The sequence below is a fragment of the Engystomops pustulosus genome, chromosome 6, assembly GCF_040894005.1.
Source record: "Engystomops pustulosus chromosome 6, aEngPut4.maternal, whole genome shotgun sequence".
NCBI lineage: Eukaryota > Metazoa > Chordata > Amphibia > Anura > Leptodactylidae > Engystomops > Engystomops pustulosus.
Genome location: NC_092416.1, coordinates 149,766,800 through 149,786,114, shown reverse-complemented (window position 1 = coordinate 149,786,114; position 19,315 = coordinate 149,766,800). Strand labels below are relative to the sequence as shown.

The 19,315-nt window shown below is 43.7% G+C and overlaps 3 protein-coding genes across 5 annotated transcripts in view; all 3 read left to right on the top strand.

Annotated features, from left to right (window-relative positions):
• The window catches only part of NBR1 (NBR1 autophagy cargo receptor), a 44,926-nt gene extending 27,990 nt beyond the window's left edge, over positions 1-16,936 (top strand). For all 3 annotated transcript variants that reach the window (XM_072111774.1, XM_072111775.1, XM_072111773.1), the window contains 8 exons: positions 225-335; positions 457-615; positions 1,307-1,450; positions 7,079-7,415; positions 7,962-8,050; positions 9,364-9,442; positions 9,790-9,895; positions 13,316-16,936. In XM_072111774.1, the coding sequence (XP_071967875.1) occupies positions 225-335; positions 457-615; positions 1,307-1,450; positions 7,079-7,415; positions 7,962-8,050; positions 9,364-9,442; positions 9,790-9,895; positions 13,316-13,489 (1,199 nt within the window). In that variant the 3' untranslated portion in view covers positions 13,490-16,936. The remainder of the gene's footprint in view (positions 1-224; positions 336-456; positions 616-1,306; positions 1,451-7,078; positions 7,416-7,961; positions 8,051-9,363; positions 9,443-9,789; positions 9,896-13,315) is intronic.
• Positions 2,225-3,790, top strand: LOC140064669 (uncharacterized). The gene is made up of 2 exons (XM_072111782.1): positions 2,225-2,346; positions 2,474-3,790. Exons 1-2 carry the CDS (start codon positions 2,308-2,310, stop codon positions 3,788-3,790), a joined length of 1,356 nt encoding a protein of 451 aa, XP_071967883.1. The 5' UTR covers positions 2,225-2,307.
• On the top strand, positions 3,854-7,017 carry LOC140064667 (uncharacterized). The gene is made up of 2 exons (XM_072111776.1): positions 3,854-5,944; positions 6,227-7,017. The coding sequence occupies exons 1-2, from the start codon at positions 3,854-3,856 to the stop codon at positions 6,695-6,697; spliced, it is 2,562 nt and encodes an 853-aa protein (XP_071967877.1). The 3' UTR covers positions 6,698-7,017.
• Positions 16,937-19,315: the final 2,379 nt, after the last annotated feature.

The window sequence follows — 19,315 nt, the reverse complement described above, 5'->3', positions numbered from 1 at the left end:
CTAAAGTTTAGGGGGATGTTGGTTTTTTTTGTGGTTACCGTGGTACTAGGCAGTTTCTGTGTGACATGATGGGACCGGCGGGGACTTGTAAGCATCAAAACAGCAGTGGTGGGGGGATAATGCGCTTAGTACTGATTTTATTTACTGTTATTAAAAATGTCTCCCACCAATTAACCCCCTATAAGTCATCCACACTGATGATCAAGCAGCCTCTTCCTTTATAGATATGACACCTTGCATGTCCCCTCTGCCTCATGATGGCCCCTTAATCGAGAAGCCCGGCCTGGGGCAAATAATAGAAGAAAGTGATGGGGCAGGATATAGGACCAGGGCTGGTGAGTCTCTCCTGTATGTTATCTTTGTGTTCCCAGGATTAGGCACAAGTGTTAGTAGTCGTCTTGATGTTCCCCTTTGGGCGCTGTCTATTTGCTGATATCACCCAATGCTTTGTAACAGGGAAAAGGGCCAAAGAGGACATGGAGGGCTCCACCACCCAAGAGGAGATTGAGGAGGACATTAGTGGGACTCAGTTTGTGTGTGAAACTGTGATGAGGAGTTTGACCTTAGATGCTGCTCCAGACTACAATCCTCCTCAGAAGAAGACGTCCCTTCACAGTGAGTAAAATCTGAAGTCCTACCGTACATACTAGATTATGAGCCGAGGTACCCATCCTCTATTCAGGTGGTGGAACAGGATCCTTTAAATTTTAAAATTGTGAATGGCTTAAAGGGGTTGTCCACTTGTCTACTGAAAATGTAAAAGAAAAGAAATGAAAATTTCTCCAATTTACCTTTGTATCAATTCCTTGCGGTTTTCTACATCTCTGCTTGCTGTCATTCTATAAGAATGGAGAGTAATGGAGCAGACGGCCACGCATGACGGTTCCATGATTGAAATAGTATTCTAGCTGGAAAGGTCACAGCGCATGCGTGTCGCTCACATCCGGGTCGCCATGTGCCCCACTTCCGGCACCGCTGCATAGTTGTGCATGCCCGGAGACCGACAGCGCTATCGGAAATCCGGACATGCACAGTGCGCACCACCTCGATGGAGCACAGACGAGCCGTCAGGTTCATCCATGACACAGCTGCAGGGTATGCCATAAACATTTGATAGATGTGAAACCCACCTCTGGGACCAACATGTATCAACTGGACATGGCCGCCAGCCTTCTGGGCCTCATATCCTGGTAAAGAAGGACCAGGAGAGGCGATGGCGCATGTATGGTGCAGAGTCATAGGTAGGTCCTAGCAGCTGACAGGTAGGTCCACACTGTACTAATGTGCATTGTCCTTTATCTCGTAGGTTCTATCCACTCCTCTCCACAGTCCAGTTTCAGCTACAGTGTAAAATCTGATGAGAATGTGTCTCAGAAGAGCTCTCCTTTACTCAGCAGCCCAGTACTACCAGACACCAATGTCCTAAACCCAGAACAGACCCCTGAGACAGGTAGGTAGTAACTGTGGGACCATGACCTTATACTGTGCAATAAAATACTAACGTGAAATTTCACTCTTTCCATTGCGTCCCCCATGACGGCCCCACTTGGAGGATGACCCCTTGACCTCTGTAGGGACAGGAAGCAGAGAAGTTAAATACCCCACCCCCGGCATCCATACTCCAGTGTCTTCCTGTCCCTACACAGGGCAGGTTGTAGAGAAGATCTCTCCTCTGATCCTTCCATCCAAGAGGGACAGTGAGAGGGGAGCATGTGTGGCGCGGGGATCCTCCTCTTACCCCTCCGGTCCAGGACAGCGATCGGTGCATACGACCCTTCCCTTGTCGGCATGTTGGGGCCGGTAGTTCCGGCTCTGTCCGCGACCCCGTGAGGTTAACGACACCCGGACTTCAACAAAATGGCGGCGGCGTGCCTGACACGGCCGCCAGTGACAACTTCCGGTGGCGCACCGGAAGTGAGGTAATCTGTCGCACGGTCCGGAAACAGGCGCGTGGAGCGGTAAGATTTAAAGCTGGCGGGGACGCACAATGATCTGAGGTCTAATGCTCCTGTATCCCGGCGCACCATATCCTCCACTGCGGTCTATTAAGGTATTTTCATTGTAAACTCGGCCTGAGACATTTAATATGCAATGACTCAGTATTATATATGGGCTGTATATTTTTCAGGCACTACCATATTGGGCCAAAATTTTGCCTTACCTCACGATCTTGTGTGTCCAAGGCAAGTATGAACAGCAGTCCATTATATATATATATATATATGACGTTTATTTGAAATATGCTAATATATATATGTGTACACATAGGTGCCGGTTTTTACCATTGGCAACGTGGAATCTTGTACTATGGATGCTGTGTCTATAGATCCCCCGCCTATAGCTCCTGTGAGTGGTTTCGGGGTATCTAAGTGTTACTGTGGGTCATATCCTAACATACACAAATTTATTTATGCCTAAAGATTTAGTATTACTATTCTTAGATAGTAACACTGTTCTCCTTCTCTGTTGGTAGGAACCGAAAGAGAAGGAGAAGCATAGAGAATCTAAGGATCCACCTCCCAAAGATGCGGGGAAAAGAAAAATTACCTCCCGTCGATGCAACATGTGCTTTTACAAATTGTCTATCGATTATAAAAAAGCAGTTTGCAAGGACTGTATTGATAGCCTCTTGAAAGAGGAAAAGTCATCCTTTATGGACGAAATGAGGACTTTTATAAAAGGGGAGGTTCAGTGTTCGTTAGCTTCATCTCTAGCTAACCTAATACCTCAGGAACCTGTACAAAAAAGACAGAGAGTTGAATATCAATCAGAGTCCGATATAGAATCACTAGAGGGTTCGGTCAAGGACTCCTTAGATTTAGATTCAACTCCATCTACATCAGCAGTAAAAATGGAATCCAAATATCTGTTTATGTCCGAGGATTTAGATCCTCTATTAAAAGCCATGAGAGACACCCTAAAGATTGAAGAGGTTGAAGAACCAACATCTATTCAGGATGAGCTTTTTGGGATCCCTAAGGCTAAAAAGAGACGCGTCTTTCCGATCAATAAGACCCTGAAGGATCTAATCCTTGAGGAATGGAGAGAACCAGAAAATAGAATTTCTATATCAAGAGAGTTTAAGAGTCGTCTATCCTTTGGGGAAGAAGAATCAAAGATCTGGAATTCCTTTCCTAAGGTAGATGTCCAGGTCACAAAAATTGCGAAAAAGACCGATCTTCCCTTTGAAGACTCTATTCAGCTCAAAGATCCCATGGACCGCAAAGCAGACAGCCTGCTGAAAAAGACATGGGAATCGTCTATGTGGAATCTTAAATCGAACATCGCCACTACGTCAGTCTCTCGTACCCTCTTTTACTGGCTATCTGAGCTAGAAAATCACATCAAGGATGGAACACCGAGAGAAATTCTCTTAGAAACAATTCCTGTACTTAAATCAGCAGCAGCCTTTGTTGCGGACGCCTCAGCGGAAGGTGTAAGGTTTAGCGCCAAAGAAGGAGCACTTTCCAATTCGGCAAGGAGAACACTGTGGCTAAGACAGTGGACAGGAGACTTCAGGTCAAAATCTAAACTGTGTGGCCTTCCATTCCAAGGGGAATACCTATTTGGACAGGAATTGGATACCATTCTTGAAAAGGCAGCCGATAGGAAGAAGGGCTTTCCGGAGGCAAAAACAACTCAGAAGAAGCAGCCCTTTCGGGACCAAAAAGAAAAGAGATTTCCCTATAGAGGGAAAGGAAAGCAGGGGAAATGGAGCTACCCAAAGGGGGGTAGAGGAAGGGGGTTCCTCCTTAGTTCCAGCAACACCACCCCATCATTTAGGAAATGACGCCAGAGTGGGGGGAAGACTCCTGAAATTTCACCAACATTGGATAAAAATTACACAGAATCCATGGATTTTATCGATGTTGGAAGATGGATACAGGCTGGAAATTACATCTCTTCCTCCCCAAAGATTCTTCCTCACCAGACAACCGTCTCCGGAGCTTGCTCTTCAGTTATGGTCGGAAATTCAGAAGTTATTGAATCTGGATGTCATCATTCCGGTTCCAGAATCAGAAATATGGGAAGGTCACTATTCCCCATTATTCCTAATAAAAAAAACCAACGGGACATTCAGGATGATATGCAACCTGAAAGACCTGAATCAATACATCCTATACAGGAAATTCAAAATGGAGACTGTGAACTCTGCGATCACCCAGATTCCCCCAGAGGCCTTCATGTGCACAATCGACTTGCAGGATGCCTATTATCACATGCCAATACATCGAGCATCCCAAAAATTTCTCAAGGTTGCGGTCCTCAACCCAGAAGGCATCATAAGTCATTTCCAGTACAAGGCACTTCCCTTCGGAATATCCTCAGCTCCCAGGACATTCTCGAAGATTATCATCGAGATAGTTGCCTTCTTAAGAACAAAAAGGATAATCATAATCCCATATCTGGACGATCTACTAATTGTGGCAAGATCCGAACAAGAGCTAATACATCACAGAGATTTCACAATTACCACCCTCAAACAGTTGGGTTGGATCATAAATTGGGAAAAATCAAATCTGAATCCCAGCAGGGTTATTACGTTCCTGGGGATTTCTCTAAATTCATCACTCCAGATGTCCTTCCTTCCTCAGGGAAAAGTATTAAAACTTTGTCAAGAAGTAGAATTATTTCAGAACAGAGTCAACTGTTCCATAAGAGATGTGATGAAGTTATTAGGCCAACTGACGGCATGTATCCAAGCAGTACAGTGGAGTCAGTTTCATACCCGCAGATTACAAAGTTGGCTCCTATCAGTATGGGACAAAGATCCGACTCATCTAGATTGGAAGATAGAGATCCCTGCAAAGGTCAAAGAAGCCTTAGCCTGGTGGACACATCAAGAGAACCTACAAAAAGGGATAGCCTGGCACCCATGGCCCTTGTGGTCACTCCAGACAGATGCAAGCCGGTCTGGATGGGGGGCAAATTTCGAAGGATCCCTTCTTCAAGGGAAATGGCCTCTATCCATACAAAAACGTTCTTCCAATTACCGGGAGTTGAGAGCAGTGTGGGAAGCCATGAAAGTCAGCGGAGATCTAATGAAATCCCATCATTTAAGAATATACTCAGACAATATCACCACAGTGGCATATCTACGCCACCAGGGGGGCACAAAGAATTTGGATCTTCTTCTTCTATCAGAAAAGATCTTCAGTTGGTCAGAACAGAACATATTATCCCTATCTGCAGTCCATCTGAAAGGAGAAGAAAACACGGTAGCAGACTACCTGAGCAGGAAGACCATCAACCAGAACGAATGGTGCCTGAACAACGAGATCTTCAAACATCTAACCCTAAAATGGGGTGTTCCAAAAATAGATCTATTCGCAACCCGCACAAATGCGAAGACAAAGTTTTTCTTCTCGCTAGACAATTCAACACCTATGAGCCAACTAGATGCGTTCAGACATCCCTGGAATGCGACACTGATGTATGCCTTCCCACCAATACCAGTAATCTCCAGAGTGATTCAGAAGATCCAAAGAGAGAAGGCAAAAGTAATCCTCGTAGTGCCCTACTGGCCAAAGAAGGTATGGTTTCCATCACTCAGGAGGCTATCTCTGGAAGAGCCTATTCACCTCCCTCCTCGTGCGGACCTACTATTCCAGGGACCACTTCTGCATCCAAATCCCCAGGCTCTCCAATTATCAGCATGGATCCTGAAAGGGAATTGCTAAAAACCAAGGGCTTGTCCCACAAGGTCATCTCCACCTTAAAGGCGAGTCGGAAACCTGTCACTCAGGCTATTTACTTCCGCATATGGAATAAGTTTGTAACATTCTGTGGACCTGAGATTCCTAACCAGAACTCTCCCAATATTTCCCAGGTATTGGATTTCCTCCAAGCAGGGTTTGACAAGGGCCTGAAGACCAGCTCTTTGAAGGTCCAGATATCTGCGCTGAGTGCCTTCTTCGATAGTCCTCTAGCAGATCACCAATGGGTAAGGAGATTTATAAGAGCTACGTCCCGACTAAAACCTACCATAAGAATAGCTGTCCCAAGTTGGGACTTATCTGTTGTCCTAAATTATCTTACCGGTCCTCCATTTGAGCCATTAGACTCAAAAAATATTAAAGAATTGACGCTTAAATTAACCTTTCTCATTGCCATAACATCAGCCAGGCGTCTAGGAGAAATCCAGGCATTATCTATCAAAGAACCATACCTGAAAGTATCTGAAGATAGAATAACATTAATGCTTGATAAAAATTTTATTCCCAAGGTATCCTCTAGCTTCCATCTAAGCCAGGAGATTATCTTACCTACATTCTGTCGAAATCCGAAAACTCCGAAGGAAGAAGAATGGCACTCTCTTGATGTCAGAAGGATTCTTCTCTTCTACCTAGAAACAACAAGGCAATGGCGAAGGGACTCAAATATCCTTCTACAGTTTAGCGGGAAAAACAAAGGCACGAGAGCTTCAAAATCCACTATAGCGAGATGGATCAAAACTGTCATTAAAAATGCTTATGTAGCTCAAAATATGTCTATACCTGAAACTATTAGAGCTCATTCCACACGGGCCATGGCAACCTCATGGGCCGAAAAAAGGGGAGCTTCCATCAATGAAATTTGTAGGGCAGCAACATGGTCTAGTCAAATGACGTTTGTAAAACACTATAGGTTAGACCTACAGAGTACAAAAGAACTAGCATTTGGCAGAAAAGTACTTCAAGCTGTTGTCCCTCCCTGAAAAGAATTAATCTGTTATGTCTCCAAGTGGGGCCGTCATGGGGGACGCAATGGAAAATGGGAATTATTCTCACCGTTAATTCGGTTTCCATTAGTCCACCATGACGGCCCATATATATTCCCACCCATGTATATTATACTGTACTTTATGGAAAGATTGTGTGTGATTTAACATACAATAAAAGAGTTGCATCCGCTGCCGGTGTAGTTATTTGGTAGTCACTGGAGTATGGATGCCGGGGGTGGGGTATTTAACTTCTCTGCTTCCTGTCCCTACAGAGGTCAAGGGGTCATCCTCCAAGTGGGGCCGTCATGGTGGACTAATGGAAACCGAATTAACGGTGAGAATAATTTCCATTTTTAACATTTTATGATTTTCCAGCCGATGTTCCACCTGTAGATCTCTATGATGTAGAGTCCCAGATACCAGACGAACATCAAAGAGATGAAGTGGAGAGCCAGGCGTCCTGTGATTCCTCTGAAGATTACATCATTATTCTGCCCGAGTGCTTCGATACCAGCCGCCCCCTGGGGGAGTCCATGTATAGCTCAGCCCTCTCCGAATCCCAGGGGGATAAAGACAGCAGAGTGAATGATGAGAGCTGTGAAGGGGGCTCCCCGGGCCATGCCCACAGCATCAATGACATGCTCACCACCTCCCAGACTCTGGATGCTGTACCCCTCACCCCTGAAGTCATGACACCATCTCCCCAGTTGAGGTATCTGCATTGTATACATTGTGGGTTCTTACTTTTCTGTATACTGATAAATATAACCCATGAGAGGTGAGAGGATTTGGCCCTGTCTATGCCCAAGCCCAGGCCTCTTTCACGCACCCTTTGTGTCCTCCTTGCTTGGACTATTTTACAGCTTGGCAAAGCAGATCAAGTAACACATTATTATGGCACTTTTTTTGTGCCCCTTCCTGGACATTTGTGGTGCTTCCAAGCTGAACATTTAGCTCTCCTAAATATGTCTGCGCTAATATGTGATCTGAGCCACAGCAATTCATCTTGGCCACCACCTATAAGACATGGCCACCTACTGACGCAGACAGTGTGGATGTCTCCATGTATAAGGGTTAGAGGTGTTCACAGTTTAAGTTTTTTTTTATCAGATAGGACTTCTTTTTCTTTATAAACAACTCCTAATTTTGACATCAAAAACCTGAACGTGTGAACACCCAACACAGCGATGGCTTTATGGTAACTGATGTTGGCACTTTGGCTTCGGTTTGGTAGATAATCTTATTGCATTGTTTTAAGGACTCCACCAGAAACCCAAGTTTTCCCTGCGGTCACAGAAGAGATGGCATCTTATATTGGTGCATCAGCTGCCGAGCAAATGTCTGCAGGTAAGTGATATCTCATGGGGGGCATCATCATCAGTGTCCCTGTGGTTTATGCTCCCTACTATCAGTCTTGGCTCCAGGTATCAGTAGGCCCCTGGGCGACAGAGCCTCAGTGGGCCCCTTTGCAGTGAACGTGGCGGCATCAAATATTGAGGACCTCAAACAGTCTCCTGTTCTCTAAAATATTCCCTAGTTTATCATCCGAAAGAGCCCCCTCATGGTTATTTTATATAAGCCTTGATCGCTCACAACCTAATGGATTCCTCAAATACAGCGTTATGTGGCCCCCACAGCAGCTCTTGGCTCCAAAACTTTCCCAGGTATGCCCAGTGCTGGTGCCGGCCCTGTCTACTACTGAGGTGATTTGCCATCACTACCTAGTTTTATAGAATTGTTACACTTATAAGGCTCTGCTCTTTTTTTCTCAGTATCAGGGTTTATTATCGCTGAAAAAGTCCACATAATATACTCTCCTATCATTCACATTGCACAAAATACAGTCCTCGTAGTGACTAAGTAAAGCCTGTATGGTCCCAAGTGCCTTAGACTATCTGGAAAAAGAAATCCTAATAGAGAGAGAGCGAGATCTAATGAGCCTAACTACAATGAGAAGAGTATCCTTCCAAACAATGGGTTAATTTAGAGGACAGCATTGCACAGGTGTCTCCCCATTTTCTTCCTTGGGTCACTTCCCCCTCACACTTTTGTATGACAATCCCCCTTTCCTACCGACCCTTGGAGTAGATCCTTGATGGGTATAAGAAAGGTGAAAGGTCAGTTGGTGCCCCGTGTGCCACAAAGCCTTACAGCAAGAGACTACCTGCTCCACAAATGTGTGTGATATTGGGCAAAATATATATGTCGTTTGCGGCTTGTGTCATAGGCATGTGAGGTCGCGCAATCATAGAAAAGACAGTCCAAGCTGCAAACAGAAATGTGCAGCTTGGCCGATGGACTCACGCATGGGGCCCTGGAAAGCAAGGTCTTGTGTATGAGATCATAGAAGTACATGAGGCCGGGTGCTATTCATTGAAAAATCGGACAGCACACGCCCAAAAACAACGTTTCTGACCTTTGTACTTCTGTTCACTGACTGGAAAATGCAAAACAAGGTTCCAGCTCATCGCAACCCTTAGAAAACGTCTCTGCTGCAGGCAATTGCTTGAGGCCAGCTCTCCAAAGATGGATTATTCTGCCCTTTATTATAAAAGCCTGACACCACATGCCGGGTAGGCTGTGGGGCAGATCCACGCGTTTCGCCACTTTTATGTCTTCGTTATGATCCGTTCACTGATCCTCTTTTACTCTTTCTATAGCTCCTGTCGCGGTCCCAGCAATTCCTCCATCTTCAGAAGTGTCTCCTCCTCCTCCCAGATCAGTCTTTGACCACACAAGGTAATAACATTACCCGCTAAATGGGGGCTGGATAAACCCCTTAAAAGACATCTACCACCAAGATAAAAGACTGTATGCAAACGAGACTGAGGGGCTCCAGGCTCCATTAACATCTATGGAGCCTGGAGCCCCTCAGGCTCATTTGCATACAGTTCTTCATCCTCGTGGTAGATGTCCTTTAAGGGCATGTTTACACAGCACCACAAAATCTGCAGCAAATTCTGCCTCAAAGTGAAGCTTTCTCCATATTCTGAATGACATGCATGTATTTTAAGTGGATTCTCTCCCTGACTATCTATTACAGCACAGAATAGGGACTAGATCTATAAGTGTTTCTATCTCCCCAGGCAGCACTCGAGAGGCGGCATTGCTGGAGGTCTGGTCAAGGGGGCGCTGTCCGTGGCTGCCTCAGCTTATAAGGCATTATTTGTTGGCCAGCAGGAGACCACCATGGTGGGTGATGTTTTTTCTATTATTGTTTTAATGTGATTGGCTGTATGTATGGGGCGGCTCCTGAACATGTGGATCTATGTCTGGGATGGCTCATATGAATGTATGGATGTGTGTATATATAGGTTGTTTCACATAGATGTATATATGGGATGGCTCGTATGACTATGGATGTATATATGGGATGGCTCGTATGACTATGGATGTATATATGGGATGGCTCGTATGACTATGGATGTAGATATGGGATGGCTCGTATAATACTATGGATGTAGATATGGGATGGCTCGTATGACTATGGATGTAGATATGGGATGGCTCGTATGACTATGGATGTAGATATGGGATGGCTCGTATGACTATGGATGTATATATGGGATGGCTCGTATGACTATGGATGTATATATGGGATGGCTCGTATGACTATGGATGTATATATGGGATGGCTCGTATGACTATGGATGAAGGATATGGGATGGCTCGTATAATACTATGGATGTAGATATGGGATGGCTCGTATGACTATGGATGTAGATATGGGATGGCTCGTATGACTATGGATGTAGATATGGGATGGCTCGTATGACTATGGATGTAGATATGGGATGGCTCGTATGACTATGGATGTATATATGGGATGGCTCGTATGACTATGGATGTATATATGGGATGGCTCGTATGACTATGGATGAAGGATATGGGATGGCTCGTATAATACTATGGATGCAGATATGGGATGGCTCGTATGACTATGGATGTAGATATGGGATGGCTCGTATGACTATGGATGTAGATATGGGATGGCTCGTATGACTATGGATGTATATATGGGATGGCTCGTATGACTATGGATGTATATATGGGATGGCTCGTATGACTATGGATGTATATATGGGATGGCTCGTATGACTATGGATGTATATATGGGATGGCTCGTATGACTATGGATGTAGATATGGGATGGCTCGTATGACTATGGATGTAGATATGGGATGGCTCGTATGACTATGGATGTAGATATGGGATGGCTCGTATGACTATGGATGTAGATATGGGATGGCTCGTATGACTATGGATGTAGATATGGGATGGCTCGTATGACTATGGATGTAGATATGGGATGGCTCGTATGACTATGGATGTAGATATGGGATGGCTCGTATGACTATGGATGTATATATGGGATGGCTCGTATGACTATGGATGTATATATGGGATGGCTCGTATGACTATGGATGTAGATATGGGATGGCTCGTATGACTATGGATGTAGATATGGGATGGCTCGTATGACTATGGATGTAGATATGGGATGGCTCGTATGACTATGGATGTAGATATGGGATGGCTCGTATGACTATGGATGTATATATGGGATGGCTCGTATGACTATGGATGTAGATATGGGATGGCTCGTATGACTATGGATGTAGATATGGGATGGCTCGTATGACTATGGATGTAGATATGGGATGGCTCGTATGACTATGGATGTAGATATGGGATGGCTCGTATGACTATGGATGTATATATGGGATGGCTCGTATGACTATGGATGTATATATGGGATGGCTCGTATGACTATGGATGAAGGATATGGGATGGCTTGTATAATACTATGGATGTAGATATGGGATGGCTCGTATGACTATGGATGTATATATGGGATGGCTCGTATGACTATGGATGTATATATGGGATGGCTCGTATGACTATGGATGTATATATGGGATGGCTCGTATGACTATGGATGTATATATGGGATGGCTCGTATGACTATGGATGAAGGATATGGGATGGCTCGTATAATACTATGGATGTAGATATGGGATGGCTTGTATGACTATGGATGTAGATATGGGATGGCTCGTATGACTATGGATGTATATATGGGATGGCTCGTATGACTATGGATGTAGATATGGGATGGCTCGTATGACTATGGATGTATATATGGGATGGCTCGTATGACTATGGATGTAGATATGGGATGGCTCGTATGACTATGGATGTAGATATGGGATGGCTCGTATGACTATGGATGTAGATATGGGATGGCTCGTATGACTATGGATGTAGATATGGGATGGCTCGTATGACTATGGATGTAGATATGGGATGGCTCGTATGACTATGGATGTATATATGGGATGGCTCGTATGACTATGGATGAAGGATATGGGATGGCTCGTATAATACTATGGATGTAGATATGGGATGGCTCGTATGACTATGGATGTAGATATGGGATGGCTCGTATGACTATGGATGTATATATGGGATGGCTCGTATGACTATGGATGAAGGATATGGGATGGCTCGTATAATACTATGGATGTAGATATGGGATGGCTCGTATGACTATGGATGTATATATGGGATGGCTCGTATGACTATGGATGTATATATGGGATGGCTCGTATGACTATGGATGAAGGATATGGGATGGCTCGTATAATACTATGGATGTAGATATGGGATGGCTCGTATGACTATGGATGTATATATGGGATGGCTCGTATGACTATGGATGTAGATATGGGATGGCTCGTATGACTATGGATGTAGATATGGGATGGCTCGTATGACTATGGATGTAGATATGGGATGGCTCGTATGACTATGGATGTAGATATGGGATGGCTCGTATGACTATGGATGTATATATGGGATGGCTCGTATGACTATGGATGTATATATGGGATGGCTCGTATGACTATGGATGTAGATATGGGATGGCTCGTATGACTATGGATGTAGATATGGGATGGCTCGTATGACTATGGATGTAGATATGGGATGGCTCGTATGACTATGGATGTAGATATGGGATGGCTCGTATGACTATGGATGTAGATATGGGATGGCTCGTATGACTATGGATGTAGATATGGGATGGCTCGTATGACTATGGATGTAGATATGGGATGGCTCGTATGACTATGGATGTAGATATGGGATGGCTCGTATGACTATGGATGTATATATGGGATGGCTCGTATGACTATGGATGTATATATGGGATGGCTCGTATGACTATGGATGTATATATGGGATGGCTCGTATGACTATGGATGAAGGAAATGGGATGGCTTGTATAATACTATGGATGTAGATATGGGATGGCTCGTATGACTATGGATGTATATATGGGATGGCTCGTATGACTATGGATGTATATATGGGATGGCTCGTATGACTATGGATGTAGATATGGGATGGCTCGTATAATACTATGGATGTAGATATGGGATGGCTCGTATAATACTATGGATGTAGATATGGGATGGCTCGTGGGATGTCTTGTATGACTGTGTGGATGTAGATATGGGATGGCTCGTATGACCCTATGCATGTAGATATGGGATGGCTCATGTGAATACGTGTGGCTGTATATTCATACAGTATTGATCTCTCCCACAGCCGCCGTGCTCGGAGGAACAGGCTGGAGCCATGATGGCCGTGCTCCTGGAGATGGGATTCTGTGACCGTCAGCTCAACCAGCGGCTCCTGCGCAAATACAACTACAACCTCATGGATGTAGTCACAGAACTGATACAGATCAATGACAATGACTGGTATTCTGCCCGCTACTGAGGTGGAGGGGCGCCACTTTCATTAAATGATGAGAGCATTTGCACGGCGCAGCCCGCTGGCGCTTAGAAGCACGTGGGGTAGTCCTTTGTGTGTCAGTGTTGCTCTTCTTTTTATGTAGTCTTCATTTCCTTCTGCTATTATTACCCAGTGGCCCAAGACTACATTTTAACCTTCGGTAGGCGAGATCTGGAGACAGACTCAGCCCAAGACCTGTCCGCAGGTATAGAAACCATATAGTGCAAATGTGACCCCTCCTATAGGAATATCATGACCATAAATGTCACAGTCTCCATCCATATAGAATGTCTATTAAATCCAATAAATTAAGAAGTACAATTCGGGGGGTCGGGAGATTCTGACCATGTGATGCATATAGATAGTTGACTTGTGTGTCATCCTCTACTTTTATTATCGCATTTGACATGAATTTTGGACATGGACTTTTAAGGAGTTTTGCCAGGGTAAATAGATTGATAACCTGTCCTATGGGATGGGTTATTAACATCAGCTCAGACAGCACTTTTCTATGTGTAGTGGCCAAGCTGAGGCACTGCAGCTTGGCTCTCATTAAGAAAAATGTGAGTTGATACTCGGGAACCTGCTCTGCCCCCTATACACAGACTAGAGCCGTCTGCATTCATGTGTCAGACCAAAACCAATCTGACCAGAACCAATTGATGACCTAATTTATGGATATGTTATCAATGTGTTACACATTTGGTCTCCTGTGTGAAAACCAGTTTAGACAAATGGTAGAGACTCTTTTGAGTATAACAAATACTGGACAAGTAAGCCCAGAAGGAAGAATATAATGCAGATCACCAATATAAGATACTCCTGACCCCTTTATGGTCATAGATGTTCTGCTCGGTCAGAATCACTTCTTACCAGGTTAAAGGAGGTGTTTTGCTTTACTTCTTGCCGTTATATGATGATTGTCAGCTGTTGCTGGGTAGGGGACTAGGCGCTATGAAGAAGAGACCCTGTGTAGTAATAATAATTTTTATATAGCGCCATCAAATCAGATTATGGGGAAAATATTATCATATGAAACAATAGTACCTGCACCAAACCCCTAGCAGCAGCATGGAGGACATTGTGCAGCAGTACTGTGTAGACTAAGCAGTGAAAATGGGCTTTTTTTGTAAGAAATATTAGGAGAATATTTGCTATACAATTGATTGATGCATATTTTGGGGAAATATACGTGCCTGTAGGCTGATGATTTCTCCTAAGGATAGATTATGGGGTCAGGGAGCTCCCATTGAATGTAAGAGATTTTAGCAGATTGTGTATACAGGTTACTGTATCTGTACTGCAGCTCATCCCCTCCACAATCCCAATGTAGGGACAAAAACAGTAAGGTATTGAAGACTTCCGATTATTCACTTAGAACCAGTATGACTTCCGCTTCATTAGTGATTGCTCCAGGGTAAAGGGCAAAGGATAATAAGAGGACGGGAATGTGGTTTTTGCTACTTACAGACTACAGGTAGTTTTGTATATTTCACTTAGACTGAAAATCTATTGTGAAGTAGTTGTAATTTCTCCAAGTATTGTTTAATCTTAAAGGGGCATGGTCAGGTCAGACATTTTGGGGCATATGTACTTGCCTTTTTCATTATTTTTTGTGACTTTCTTCCTTCCAAGTTCGCCACTGCCTAGTTTTCTGCAGTGTTCATCCGAGTTATCTCCTGAATCCAGACCTTTTTGAAAAAGGTTGCTAAAAAAGTTGCAAATTTTGATGCAAATCTATGGCTGCCCCTGACCAGGTGGAGAGTTTGCGACTTTTGGAGACTTTTTACGACTTATGATTTAAATAGTTGCACATTCCCTACAAATGAGACAAAATAAGGAAAAGCATCTGGAAAAAAAAATACTTATGGTACATGTGCGTCCAGACGGTCTATGGCTGTGATCTTGAAGTATAAATTGTGGCCAGGTCACATCTCCTGAGCCGTGCCGTCCTATACATTGCCACGGCCATCACATGGGAGGAGTAAGGAGCAATCCCCAGGCCGCATGCTACATGTGGGATCTGGTCCAGGCGTGCACACAGCCATGTGGCCTAATTCATAGCCCTTCAGGAACCACAACCATAGAAGCATTTTCACTTATTGTAAGACCCCTTGCCACATCCTTTAAACTAAACCTTGTTACCATGAAACAGTACTGTGCTCTGTGCCCAAATTTTGGCATTCTCTCTATCTCACACCACATAGAATCTGAACAGTGTTACCGGATATTTCACTCTACAGCAGCCATAGAGCAGTGCAGACAAATAGTCTGAGTTATGTTACCTGGGGGCAGCCAAATGTAAAAACCCAAGAAAAAAAAGCAGAAAATTCTATGTGTATTGTACTGATCCGGATATTGTTACCCCTATTTGGAATTGGAAGCCTCCACTTTGGCTTAAACCTTCATAGTGTGAACCTTTCCTAATAATCTTCATCCCAACATCAGGAACATGTGATTCCCAGTTTTGCTTGTATTTCCATGAGGACCGGTCATATATATTCCAGGTGCTTTACTATATTCTCACCTGAGGGGTGAAGACAGAGACAGACCAGGTGTAACGTGGACCAATATCCTGTATATGACTAAGGCTACATTCACACGAACGTATGGGGGACGTATATATGGCGTAACTGCTATGTGGGTGGGCGGCACAGTGTAGAAAGAAAAGGGTTCAACCGATGGGTGCAAGCTACGGAGTGTCTGATCCAAGACCGCTACGTTCAAAACAGCAAATCAAAGAAGTAGCAGCACTCCGTGCCCAATTCACCAGGTGAAAGTACACCTGGTGAATAAACACCTTCGAGTTGGACACGGAGTGCTTCTACTTCTTTGATTTGCTGTATATATATATATATATATATATATATATATATATATATATATATATATATAGCGTATATACGTCTCCCATACACTTCTATGGGCTCACGGCCCTGTACAGGAGCGGTACGGTGCAGCACACATGCGGCACCGTACCGCTCCGTAGAAAGATGGGACATGTCCTATTTTTCTATGTATTACGGCACCGTGCGCTTTATATTCCTATGGAGAGGGGCGGGGGTGAGCTGCGCTCATCCCTGCTGCTCTCCCCGGCGCCAATGTATGTCCGTAGTCTAAGGATTGGTGACCTCACTGATCCGCTGGGCCAGGACTATAGCTAGTAGTAAGGGACTCGGATCTATACTCCGCACTTTACTGCCCCTTGCTCATCAGTAATGTGCTGTGTGGCATCGCTTTACTGTAAAGACCAGAATTAGGTTTTTTTTTTAGTTTTTTGTTGGCTTTCTTAAGACTTGCATGTAGTAGTCGGGTGTAGAGTGTAGACTAGATGTCTGTATATTTAGAAGAAGCACTTTAAACTCTTTACAATGTGATGTCATCATGAACCTTGTTATGCTAAATGATTTATTAAAATCAAGACGTTAATAAGTTTGGATTTTTTTTTTAACCCGTCGATGATGTACAGAAGAGACGGACTCTATAAGGTCCACAATGGATTTAAAGTTACTGACCCAGAAAAATTCTCTACTCTGTTTCTTTCATACAGATATCAGTTTTGTATATGCAGATTTCTGTATGGTCTGGCTGCCACTAGGGGGAGCTATCAAATTCATGCATCATCCAATAAAGCTTGTAAAATCTATATTTTATATGCTACAAAAACTGTGGAGTAAAATCATTTACACACTAGGAAATAGTCTATAGAAACATAATGCAGGAAATGCATTAATAAAGGGTTAATCACTCTGCCTTAAAGGGAACCTGTCACCACATATTCACAAATACAGCTAGTGACAGGTTCCTATAGAGCCCTTGCATCCCTATAAATCAACTTTATGTTATATTCCCTAGCATTAAGGCTTGTCCTGCTTGGCCCTACCCTCTCATCTACTCCTCCCCATGTTCCATGCCTCTTCTCAGCATGACATGTGACCAGGGTGAGGTCGTCTAAGATCCTGTTACATTTGCAAAGTCTGCCCCATGTATGTATCTGATCACATGAAATCATAGCATCCTCCATGGAATTATATTTCTCCCCATTCTCCATGGAGGATTCTATGATTTCATGGGGTAGACATTGCAGATGGAACAGGACTGTAGATAAAGTCATGTGACCATGATGACATCAAGTGGCCAACGATGTAACAAAACTCTATCTCAATGTTCCATACAGCAGAATATCGTAGCACTGAGACCTGTCAATCGGGAACAAGGAGGCGGGGCAATGCATATAAATTTTAATATGCAGGACTTGCTTGGTGTGAAAGACTCATGTAAGTTTACAAACTGATTTTATTTAACATTACAGCCAAGGAACCATTTAGGGATAAGGCCAAAGCTTTTTAACCATAGTTTTTAATGAAGTCTTTATTTTGGGTGGGGTTAATTTGCATGAAAGGTTCTCTGTAAAGAAAATCTACAATGAGAATCCTTCATGATAAACCCCATATCCTCATTACTCATAGATCCAGAGACTGACTGTGGTAATCTTCTTACATTTAGTATCCATGGCTTCCTTCCTTCTAAAATAAACGGTGAAAATGTCTGAAGTGTTCTGGGGTGTTACCAGATCCCCTTCGTGCTGCATCTCCTCTAGCTGTTACAATGACCAGAACATGTCACACCTGTGTTCAGGGGGAGGGGAGAACTTCTCTGCTCATTGTAGCAGCCTGTGAAACTACAGCACTGAGAGGCTTTGGAAACACCCACCAGAGCCCTTCATGCTCATTACAGTAATTAAAAAAGTTGGTATTAGAAGGAAGGAGGCCATGGATAACAAATATAACCAGATTACCAGTCACGGTGCCTGGATCTATGAGGAAGTGTCCCTGCTTTATCATGATGGATTTTGATGGTAAATTTTCTTTTGGTCTGTAAGAAATGTCCATTTTTCAGATGTTACAGAAGCTAGAGTCCCAGTATCTTTGATCTATGACCCTTCCTTCTGTTCTTGAGTTGAGGATTTTGCATTGTCTGGGATTTCCATCACATGTTGTATGATGCCAGGGCCAATGAATGGCTTTAACCTCTTGCCCCAAATTTTCTGTGGCATGATTTCAATGGGAGATGAAATTTGGGTACAAATTTTTTCAAGATGAAAGCCGATGTCAATCCTGTATGATACATCTAAAACACCTCGGAGTCAACAGATTACATTCGCTGCGGATTATTAATGGGGAATATGTGAATTTGTGATGGGACGTCTTATAATCTTGTAGGAAAGCCGACTGGGGTTTAGAGTCCAAGTCATGTGCTCTTTTTATGGACTTACAGCTTTCCTTCTATATAAAAATATTTAACCCCTGTGTGCCCCATTCTTCCATATGTATGCAATAAAATGTCTTCCCAGACTTCTTTGCATACCACAAGCCTAATCCTCTAGTAGCCAGGTCCCCCCAGCACCATCAGGCCTTGTTCACACGCTGCATTTAAATGGCATTTTGAGATGCAACCCAATGGCAGGGATTGCATAAGCCTTTACACCTAGAAGTTTGCGGATTGGTAACAATCACCATGTGGTGTGCAGAGTTTACAAACTAAACAAGTGCTCGCAAGCGTTCAGCTGTAAACACATTTGCCGTCAAGACAAGCCCCTCCCCTTTGCCTTTCTATGCAGCATGTGAAAGTGTCTTCATATCAGCATACTTCTGATTTTGGATACTGAGGTTACATGGTCCTAGGTCCCTTAATAAAATCTTAGTTTGTGCTCAGTAGGAATTGGTTAAGATGCTGAGCCGTCCAACGCCAGACATAACTAATAATCTTCCTCACCTATATCAGACAAGTTGAAGAGCTCTGGCACTTGTG

Excerpts from the sequence above, each read along its gene's own strand:
- LOC140064667 (XM_072111776.1), top strand. The coding sequence starts at position 3,854 with ATGGATTTTATCGATGTTGGAAGATGGATACAGGCTGGAAATTACATC. Across the intron at positions 5,945-6,226 it reads CTCTAGCAGATCACCAATGG|GTATCCTCTAGCTTCCATCT; the intron begins GTAAGGAGATTT and ends TTTATTCCCAAG.
- LOC140064669 (XM_072111782.1), top strand. The coding sequence starts at position 2,308 with ATGGATGCTGTGTCTATAGATCCCCCGCCTATAGCTCCT. Across the intron at positions 2,347-2,473 it reads ATCCCCCGCCTATAGCTCCT|GAACCGAAAGAGAAGGAGAA; the intron begins GTGAGTGGTTTC and ends CTCTGTTGGTAG.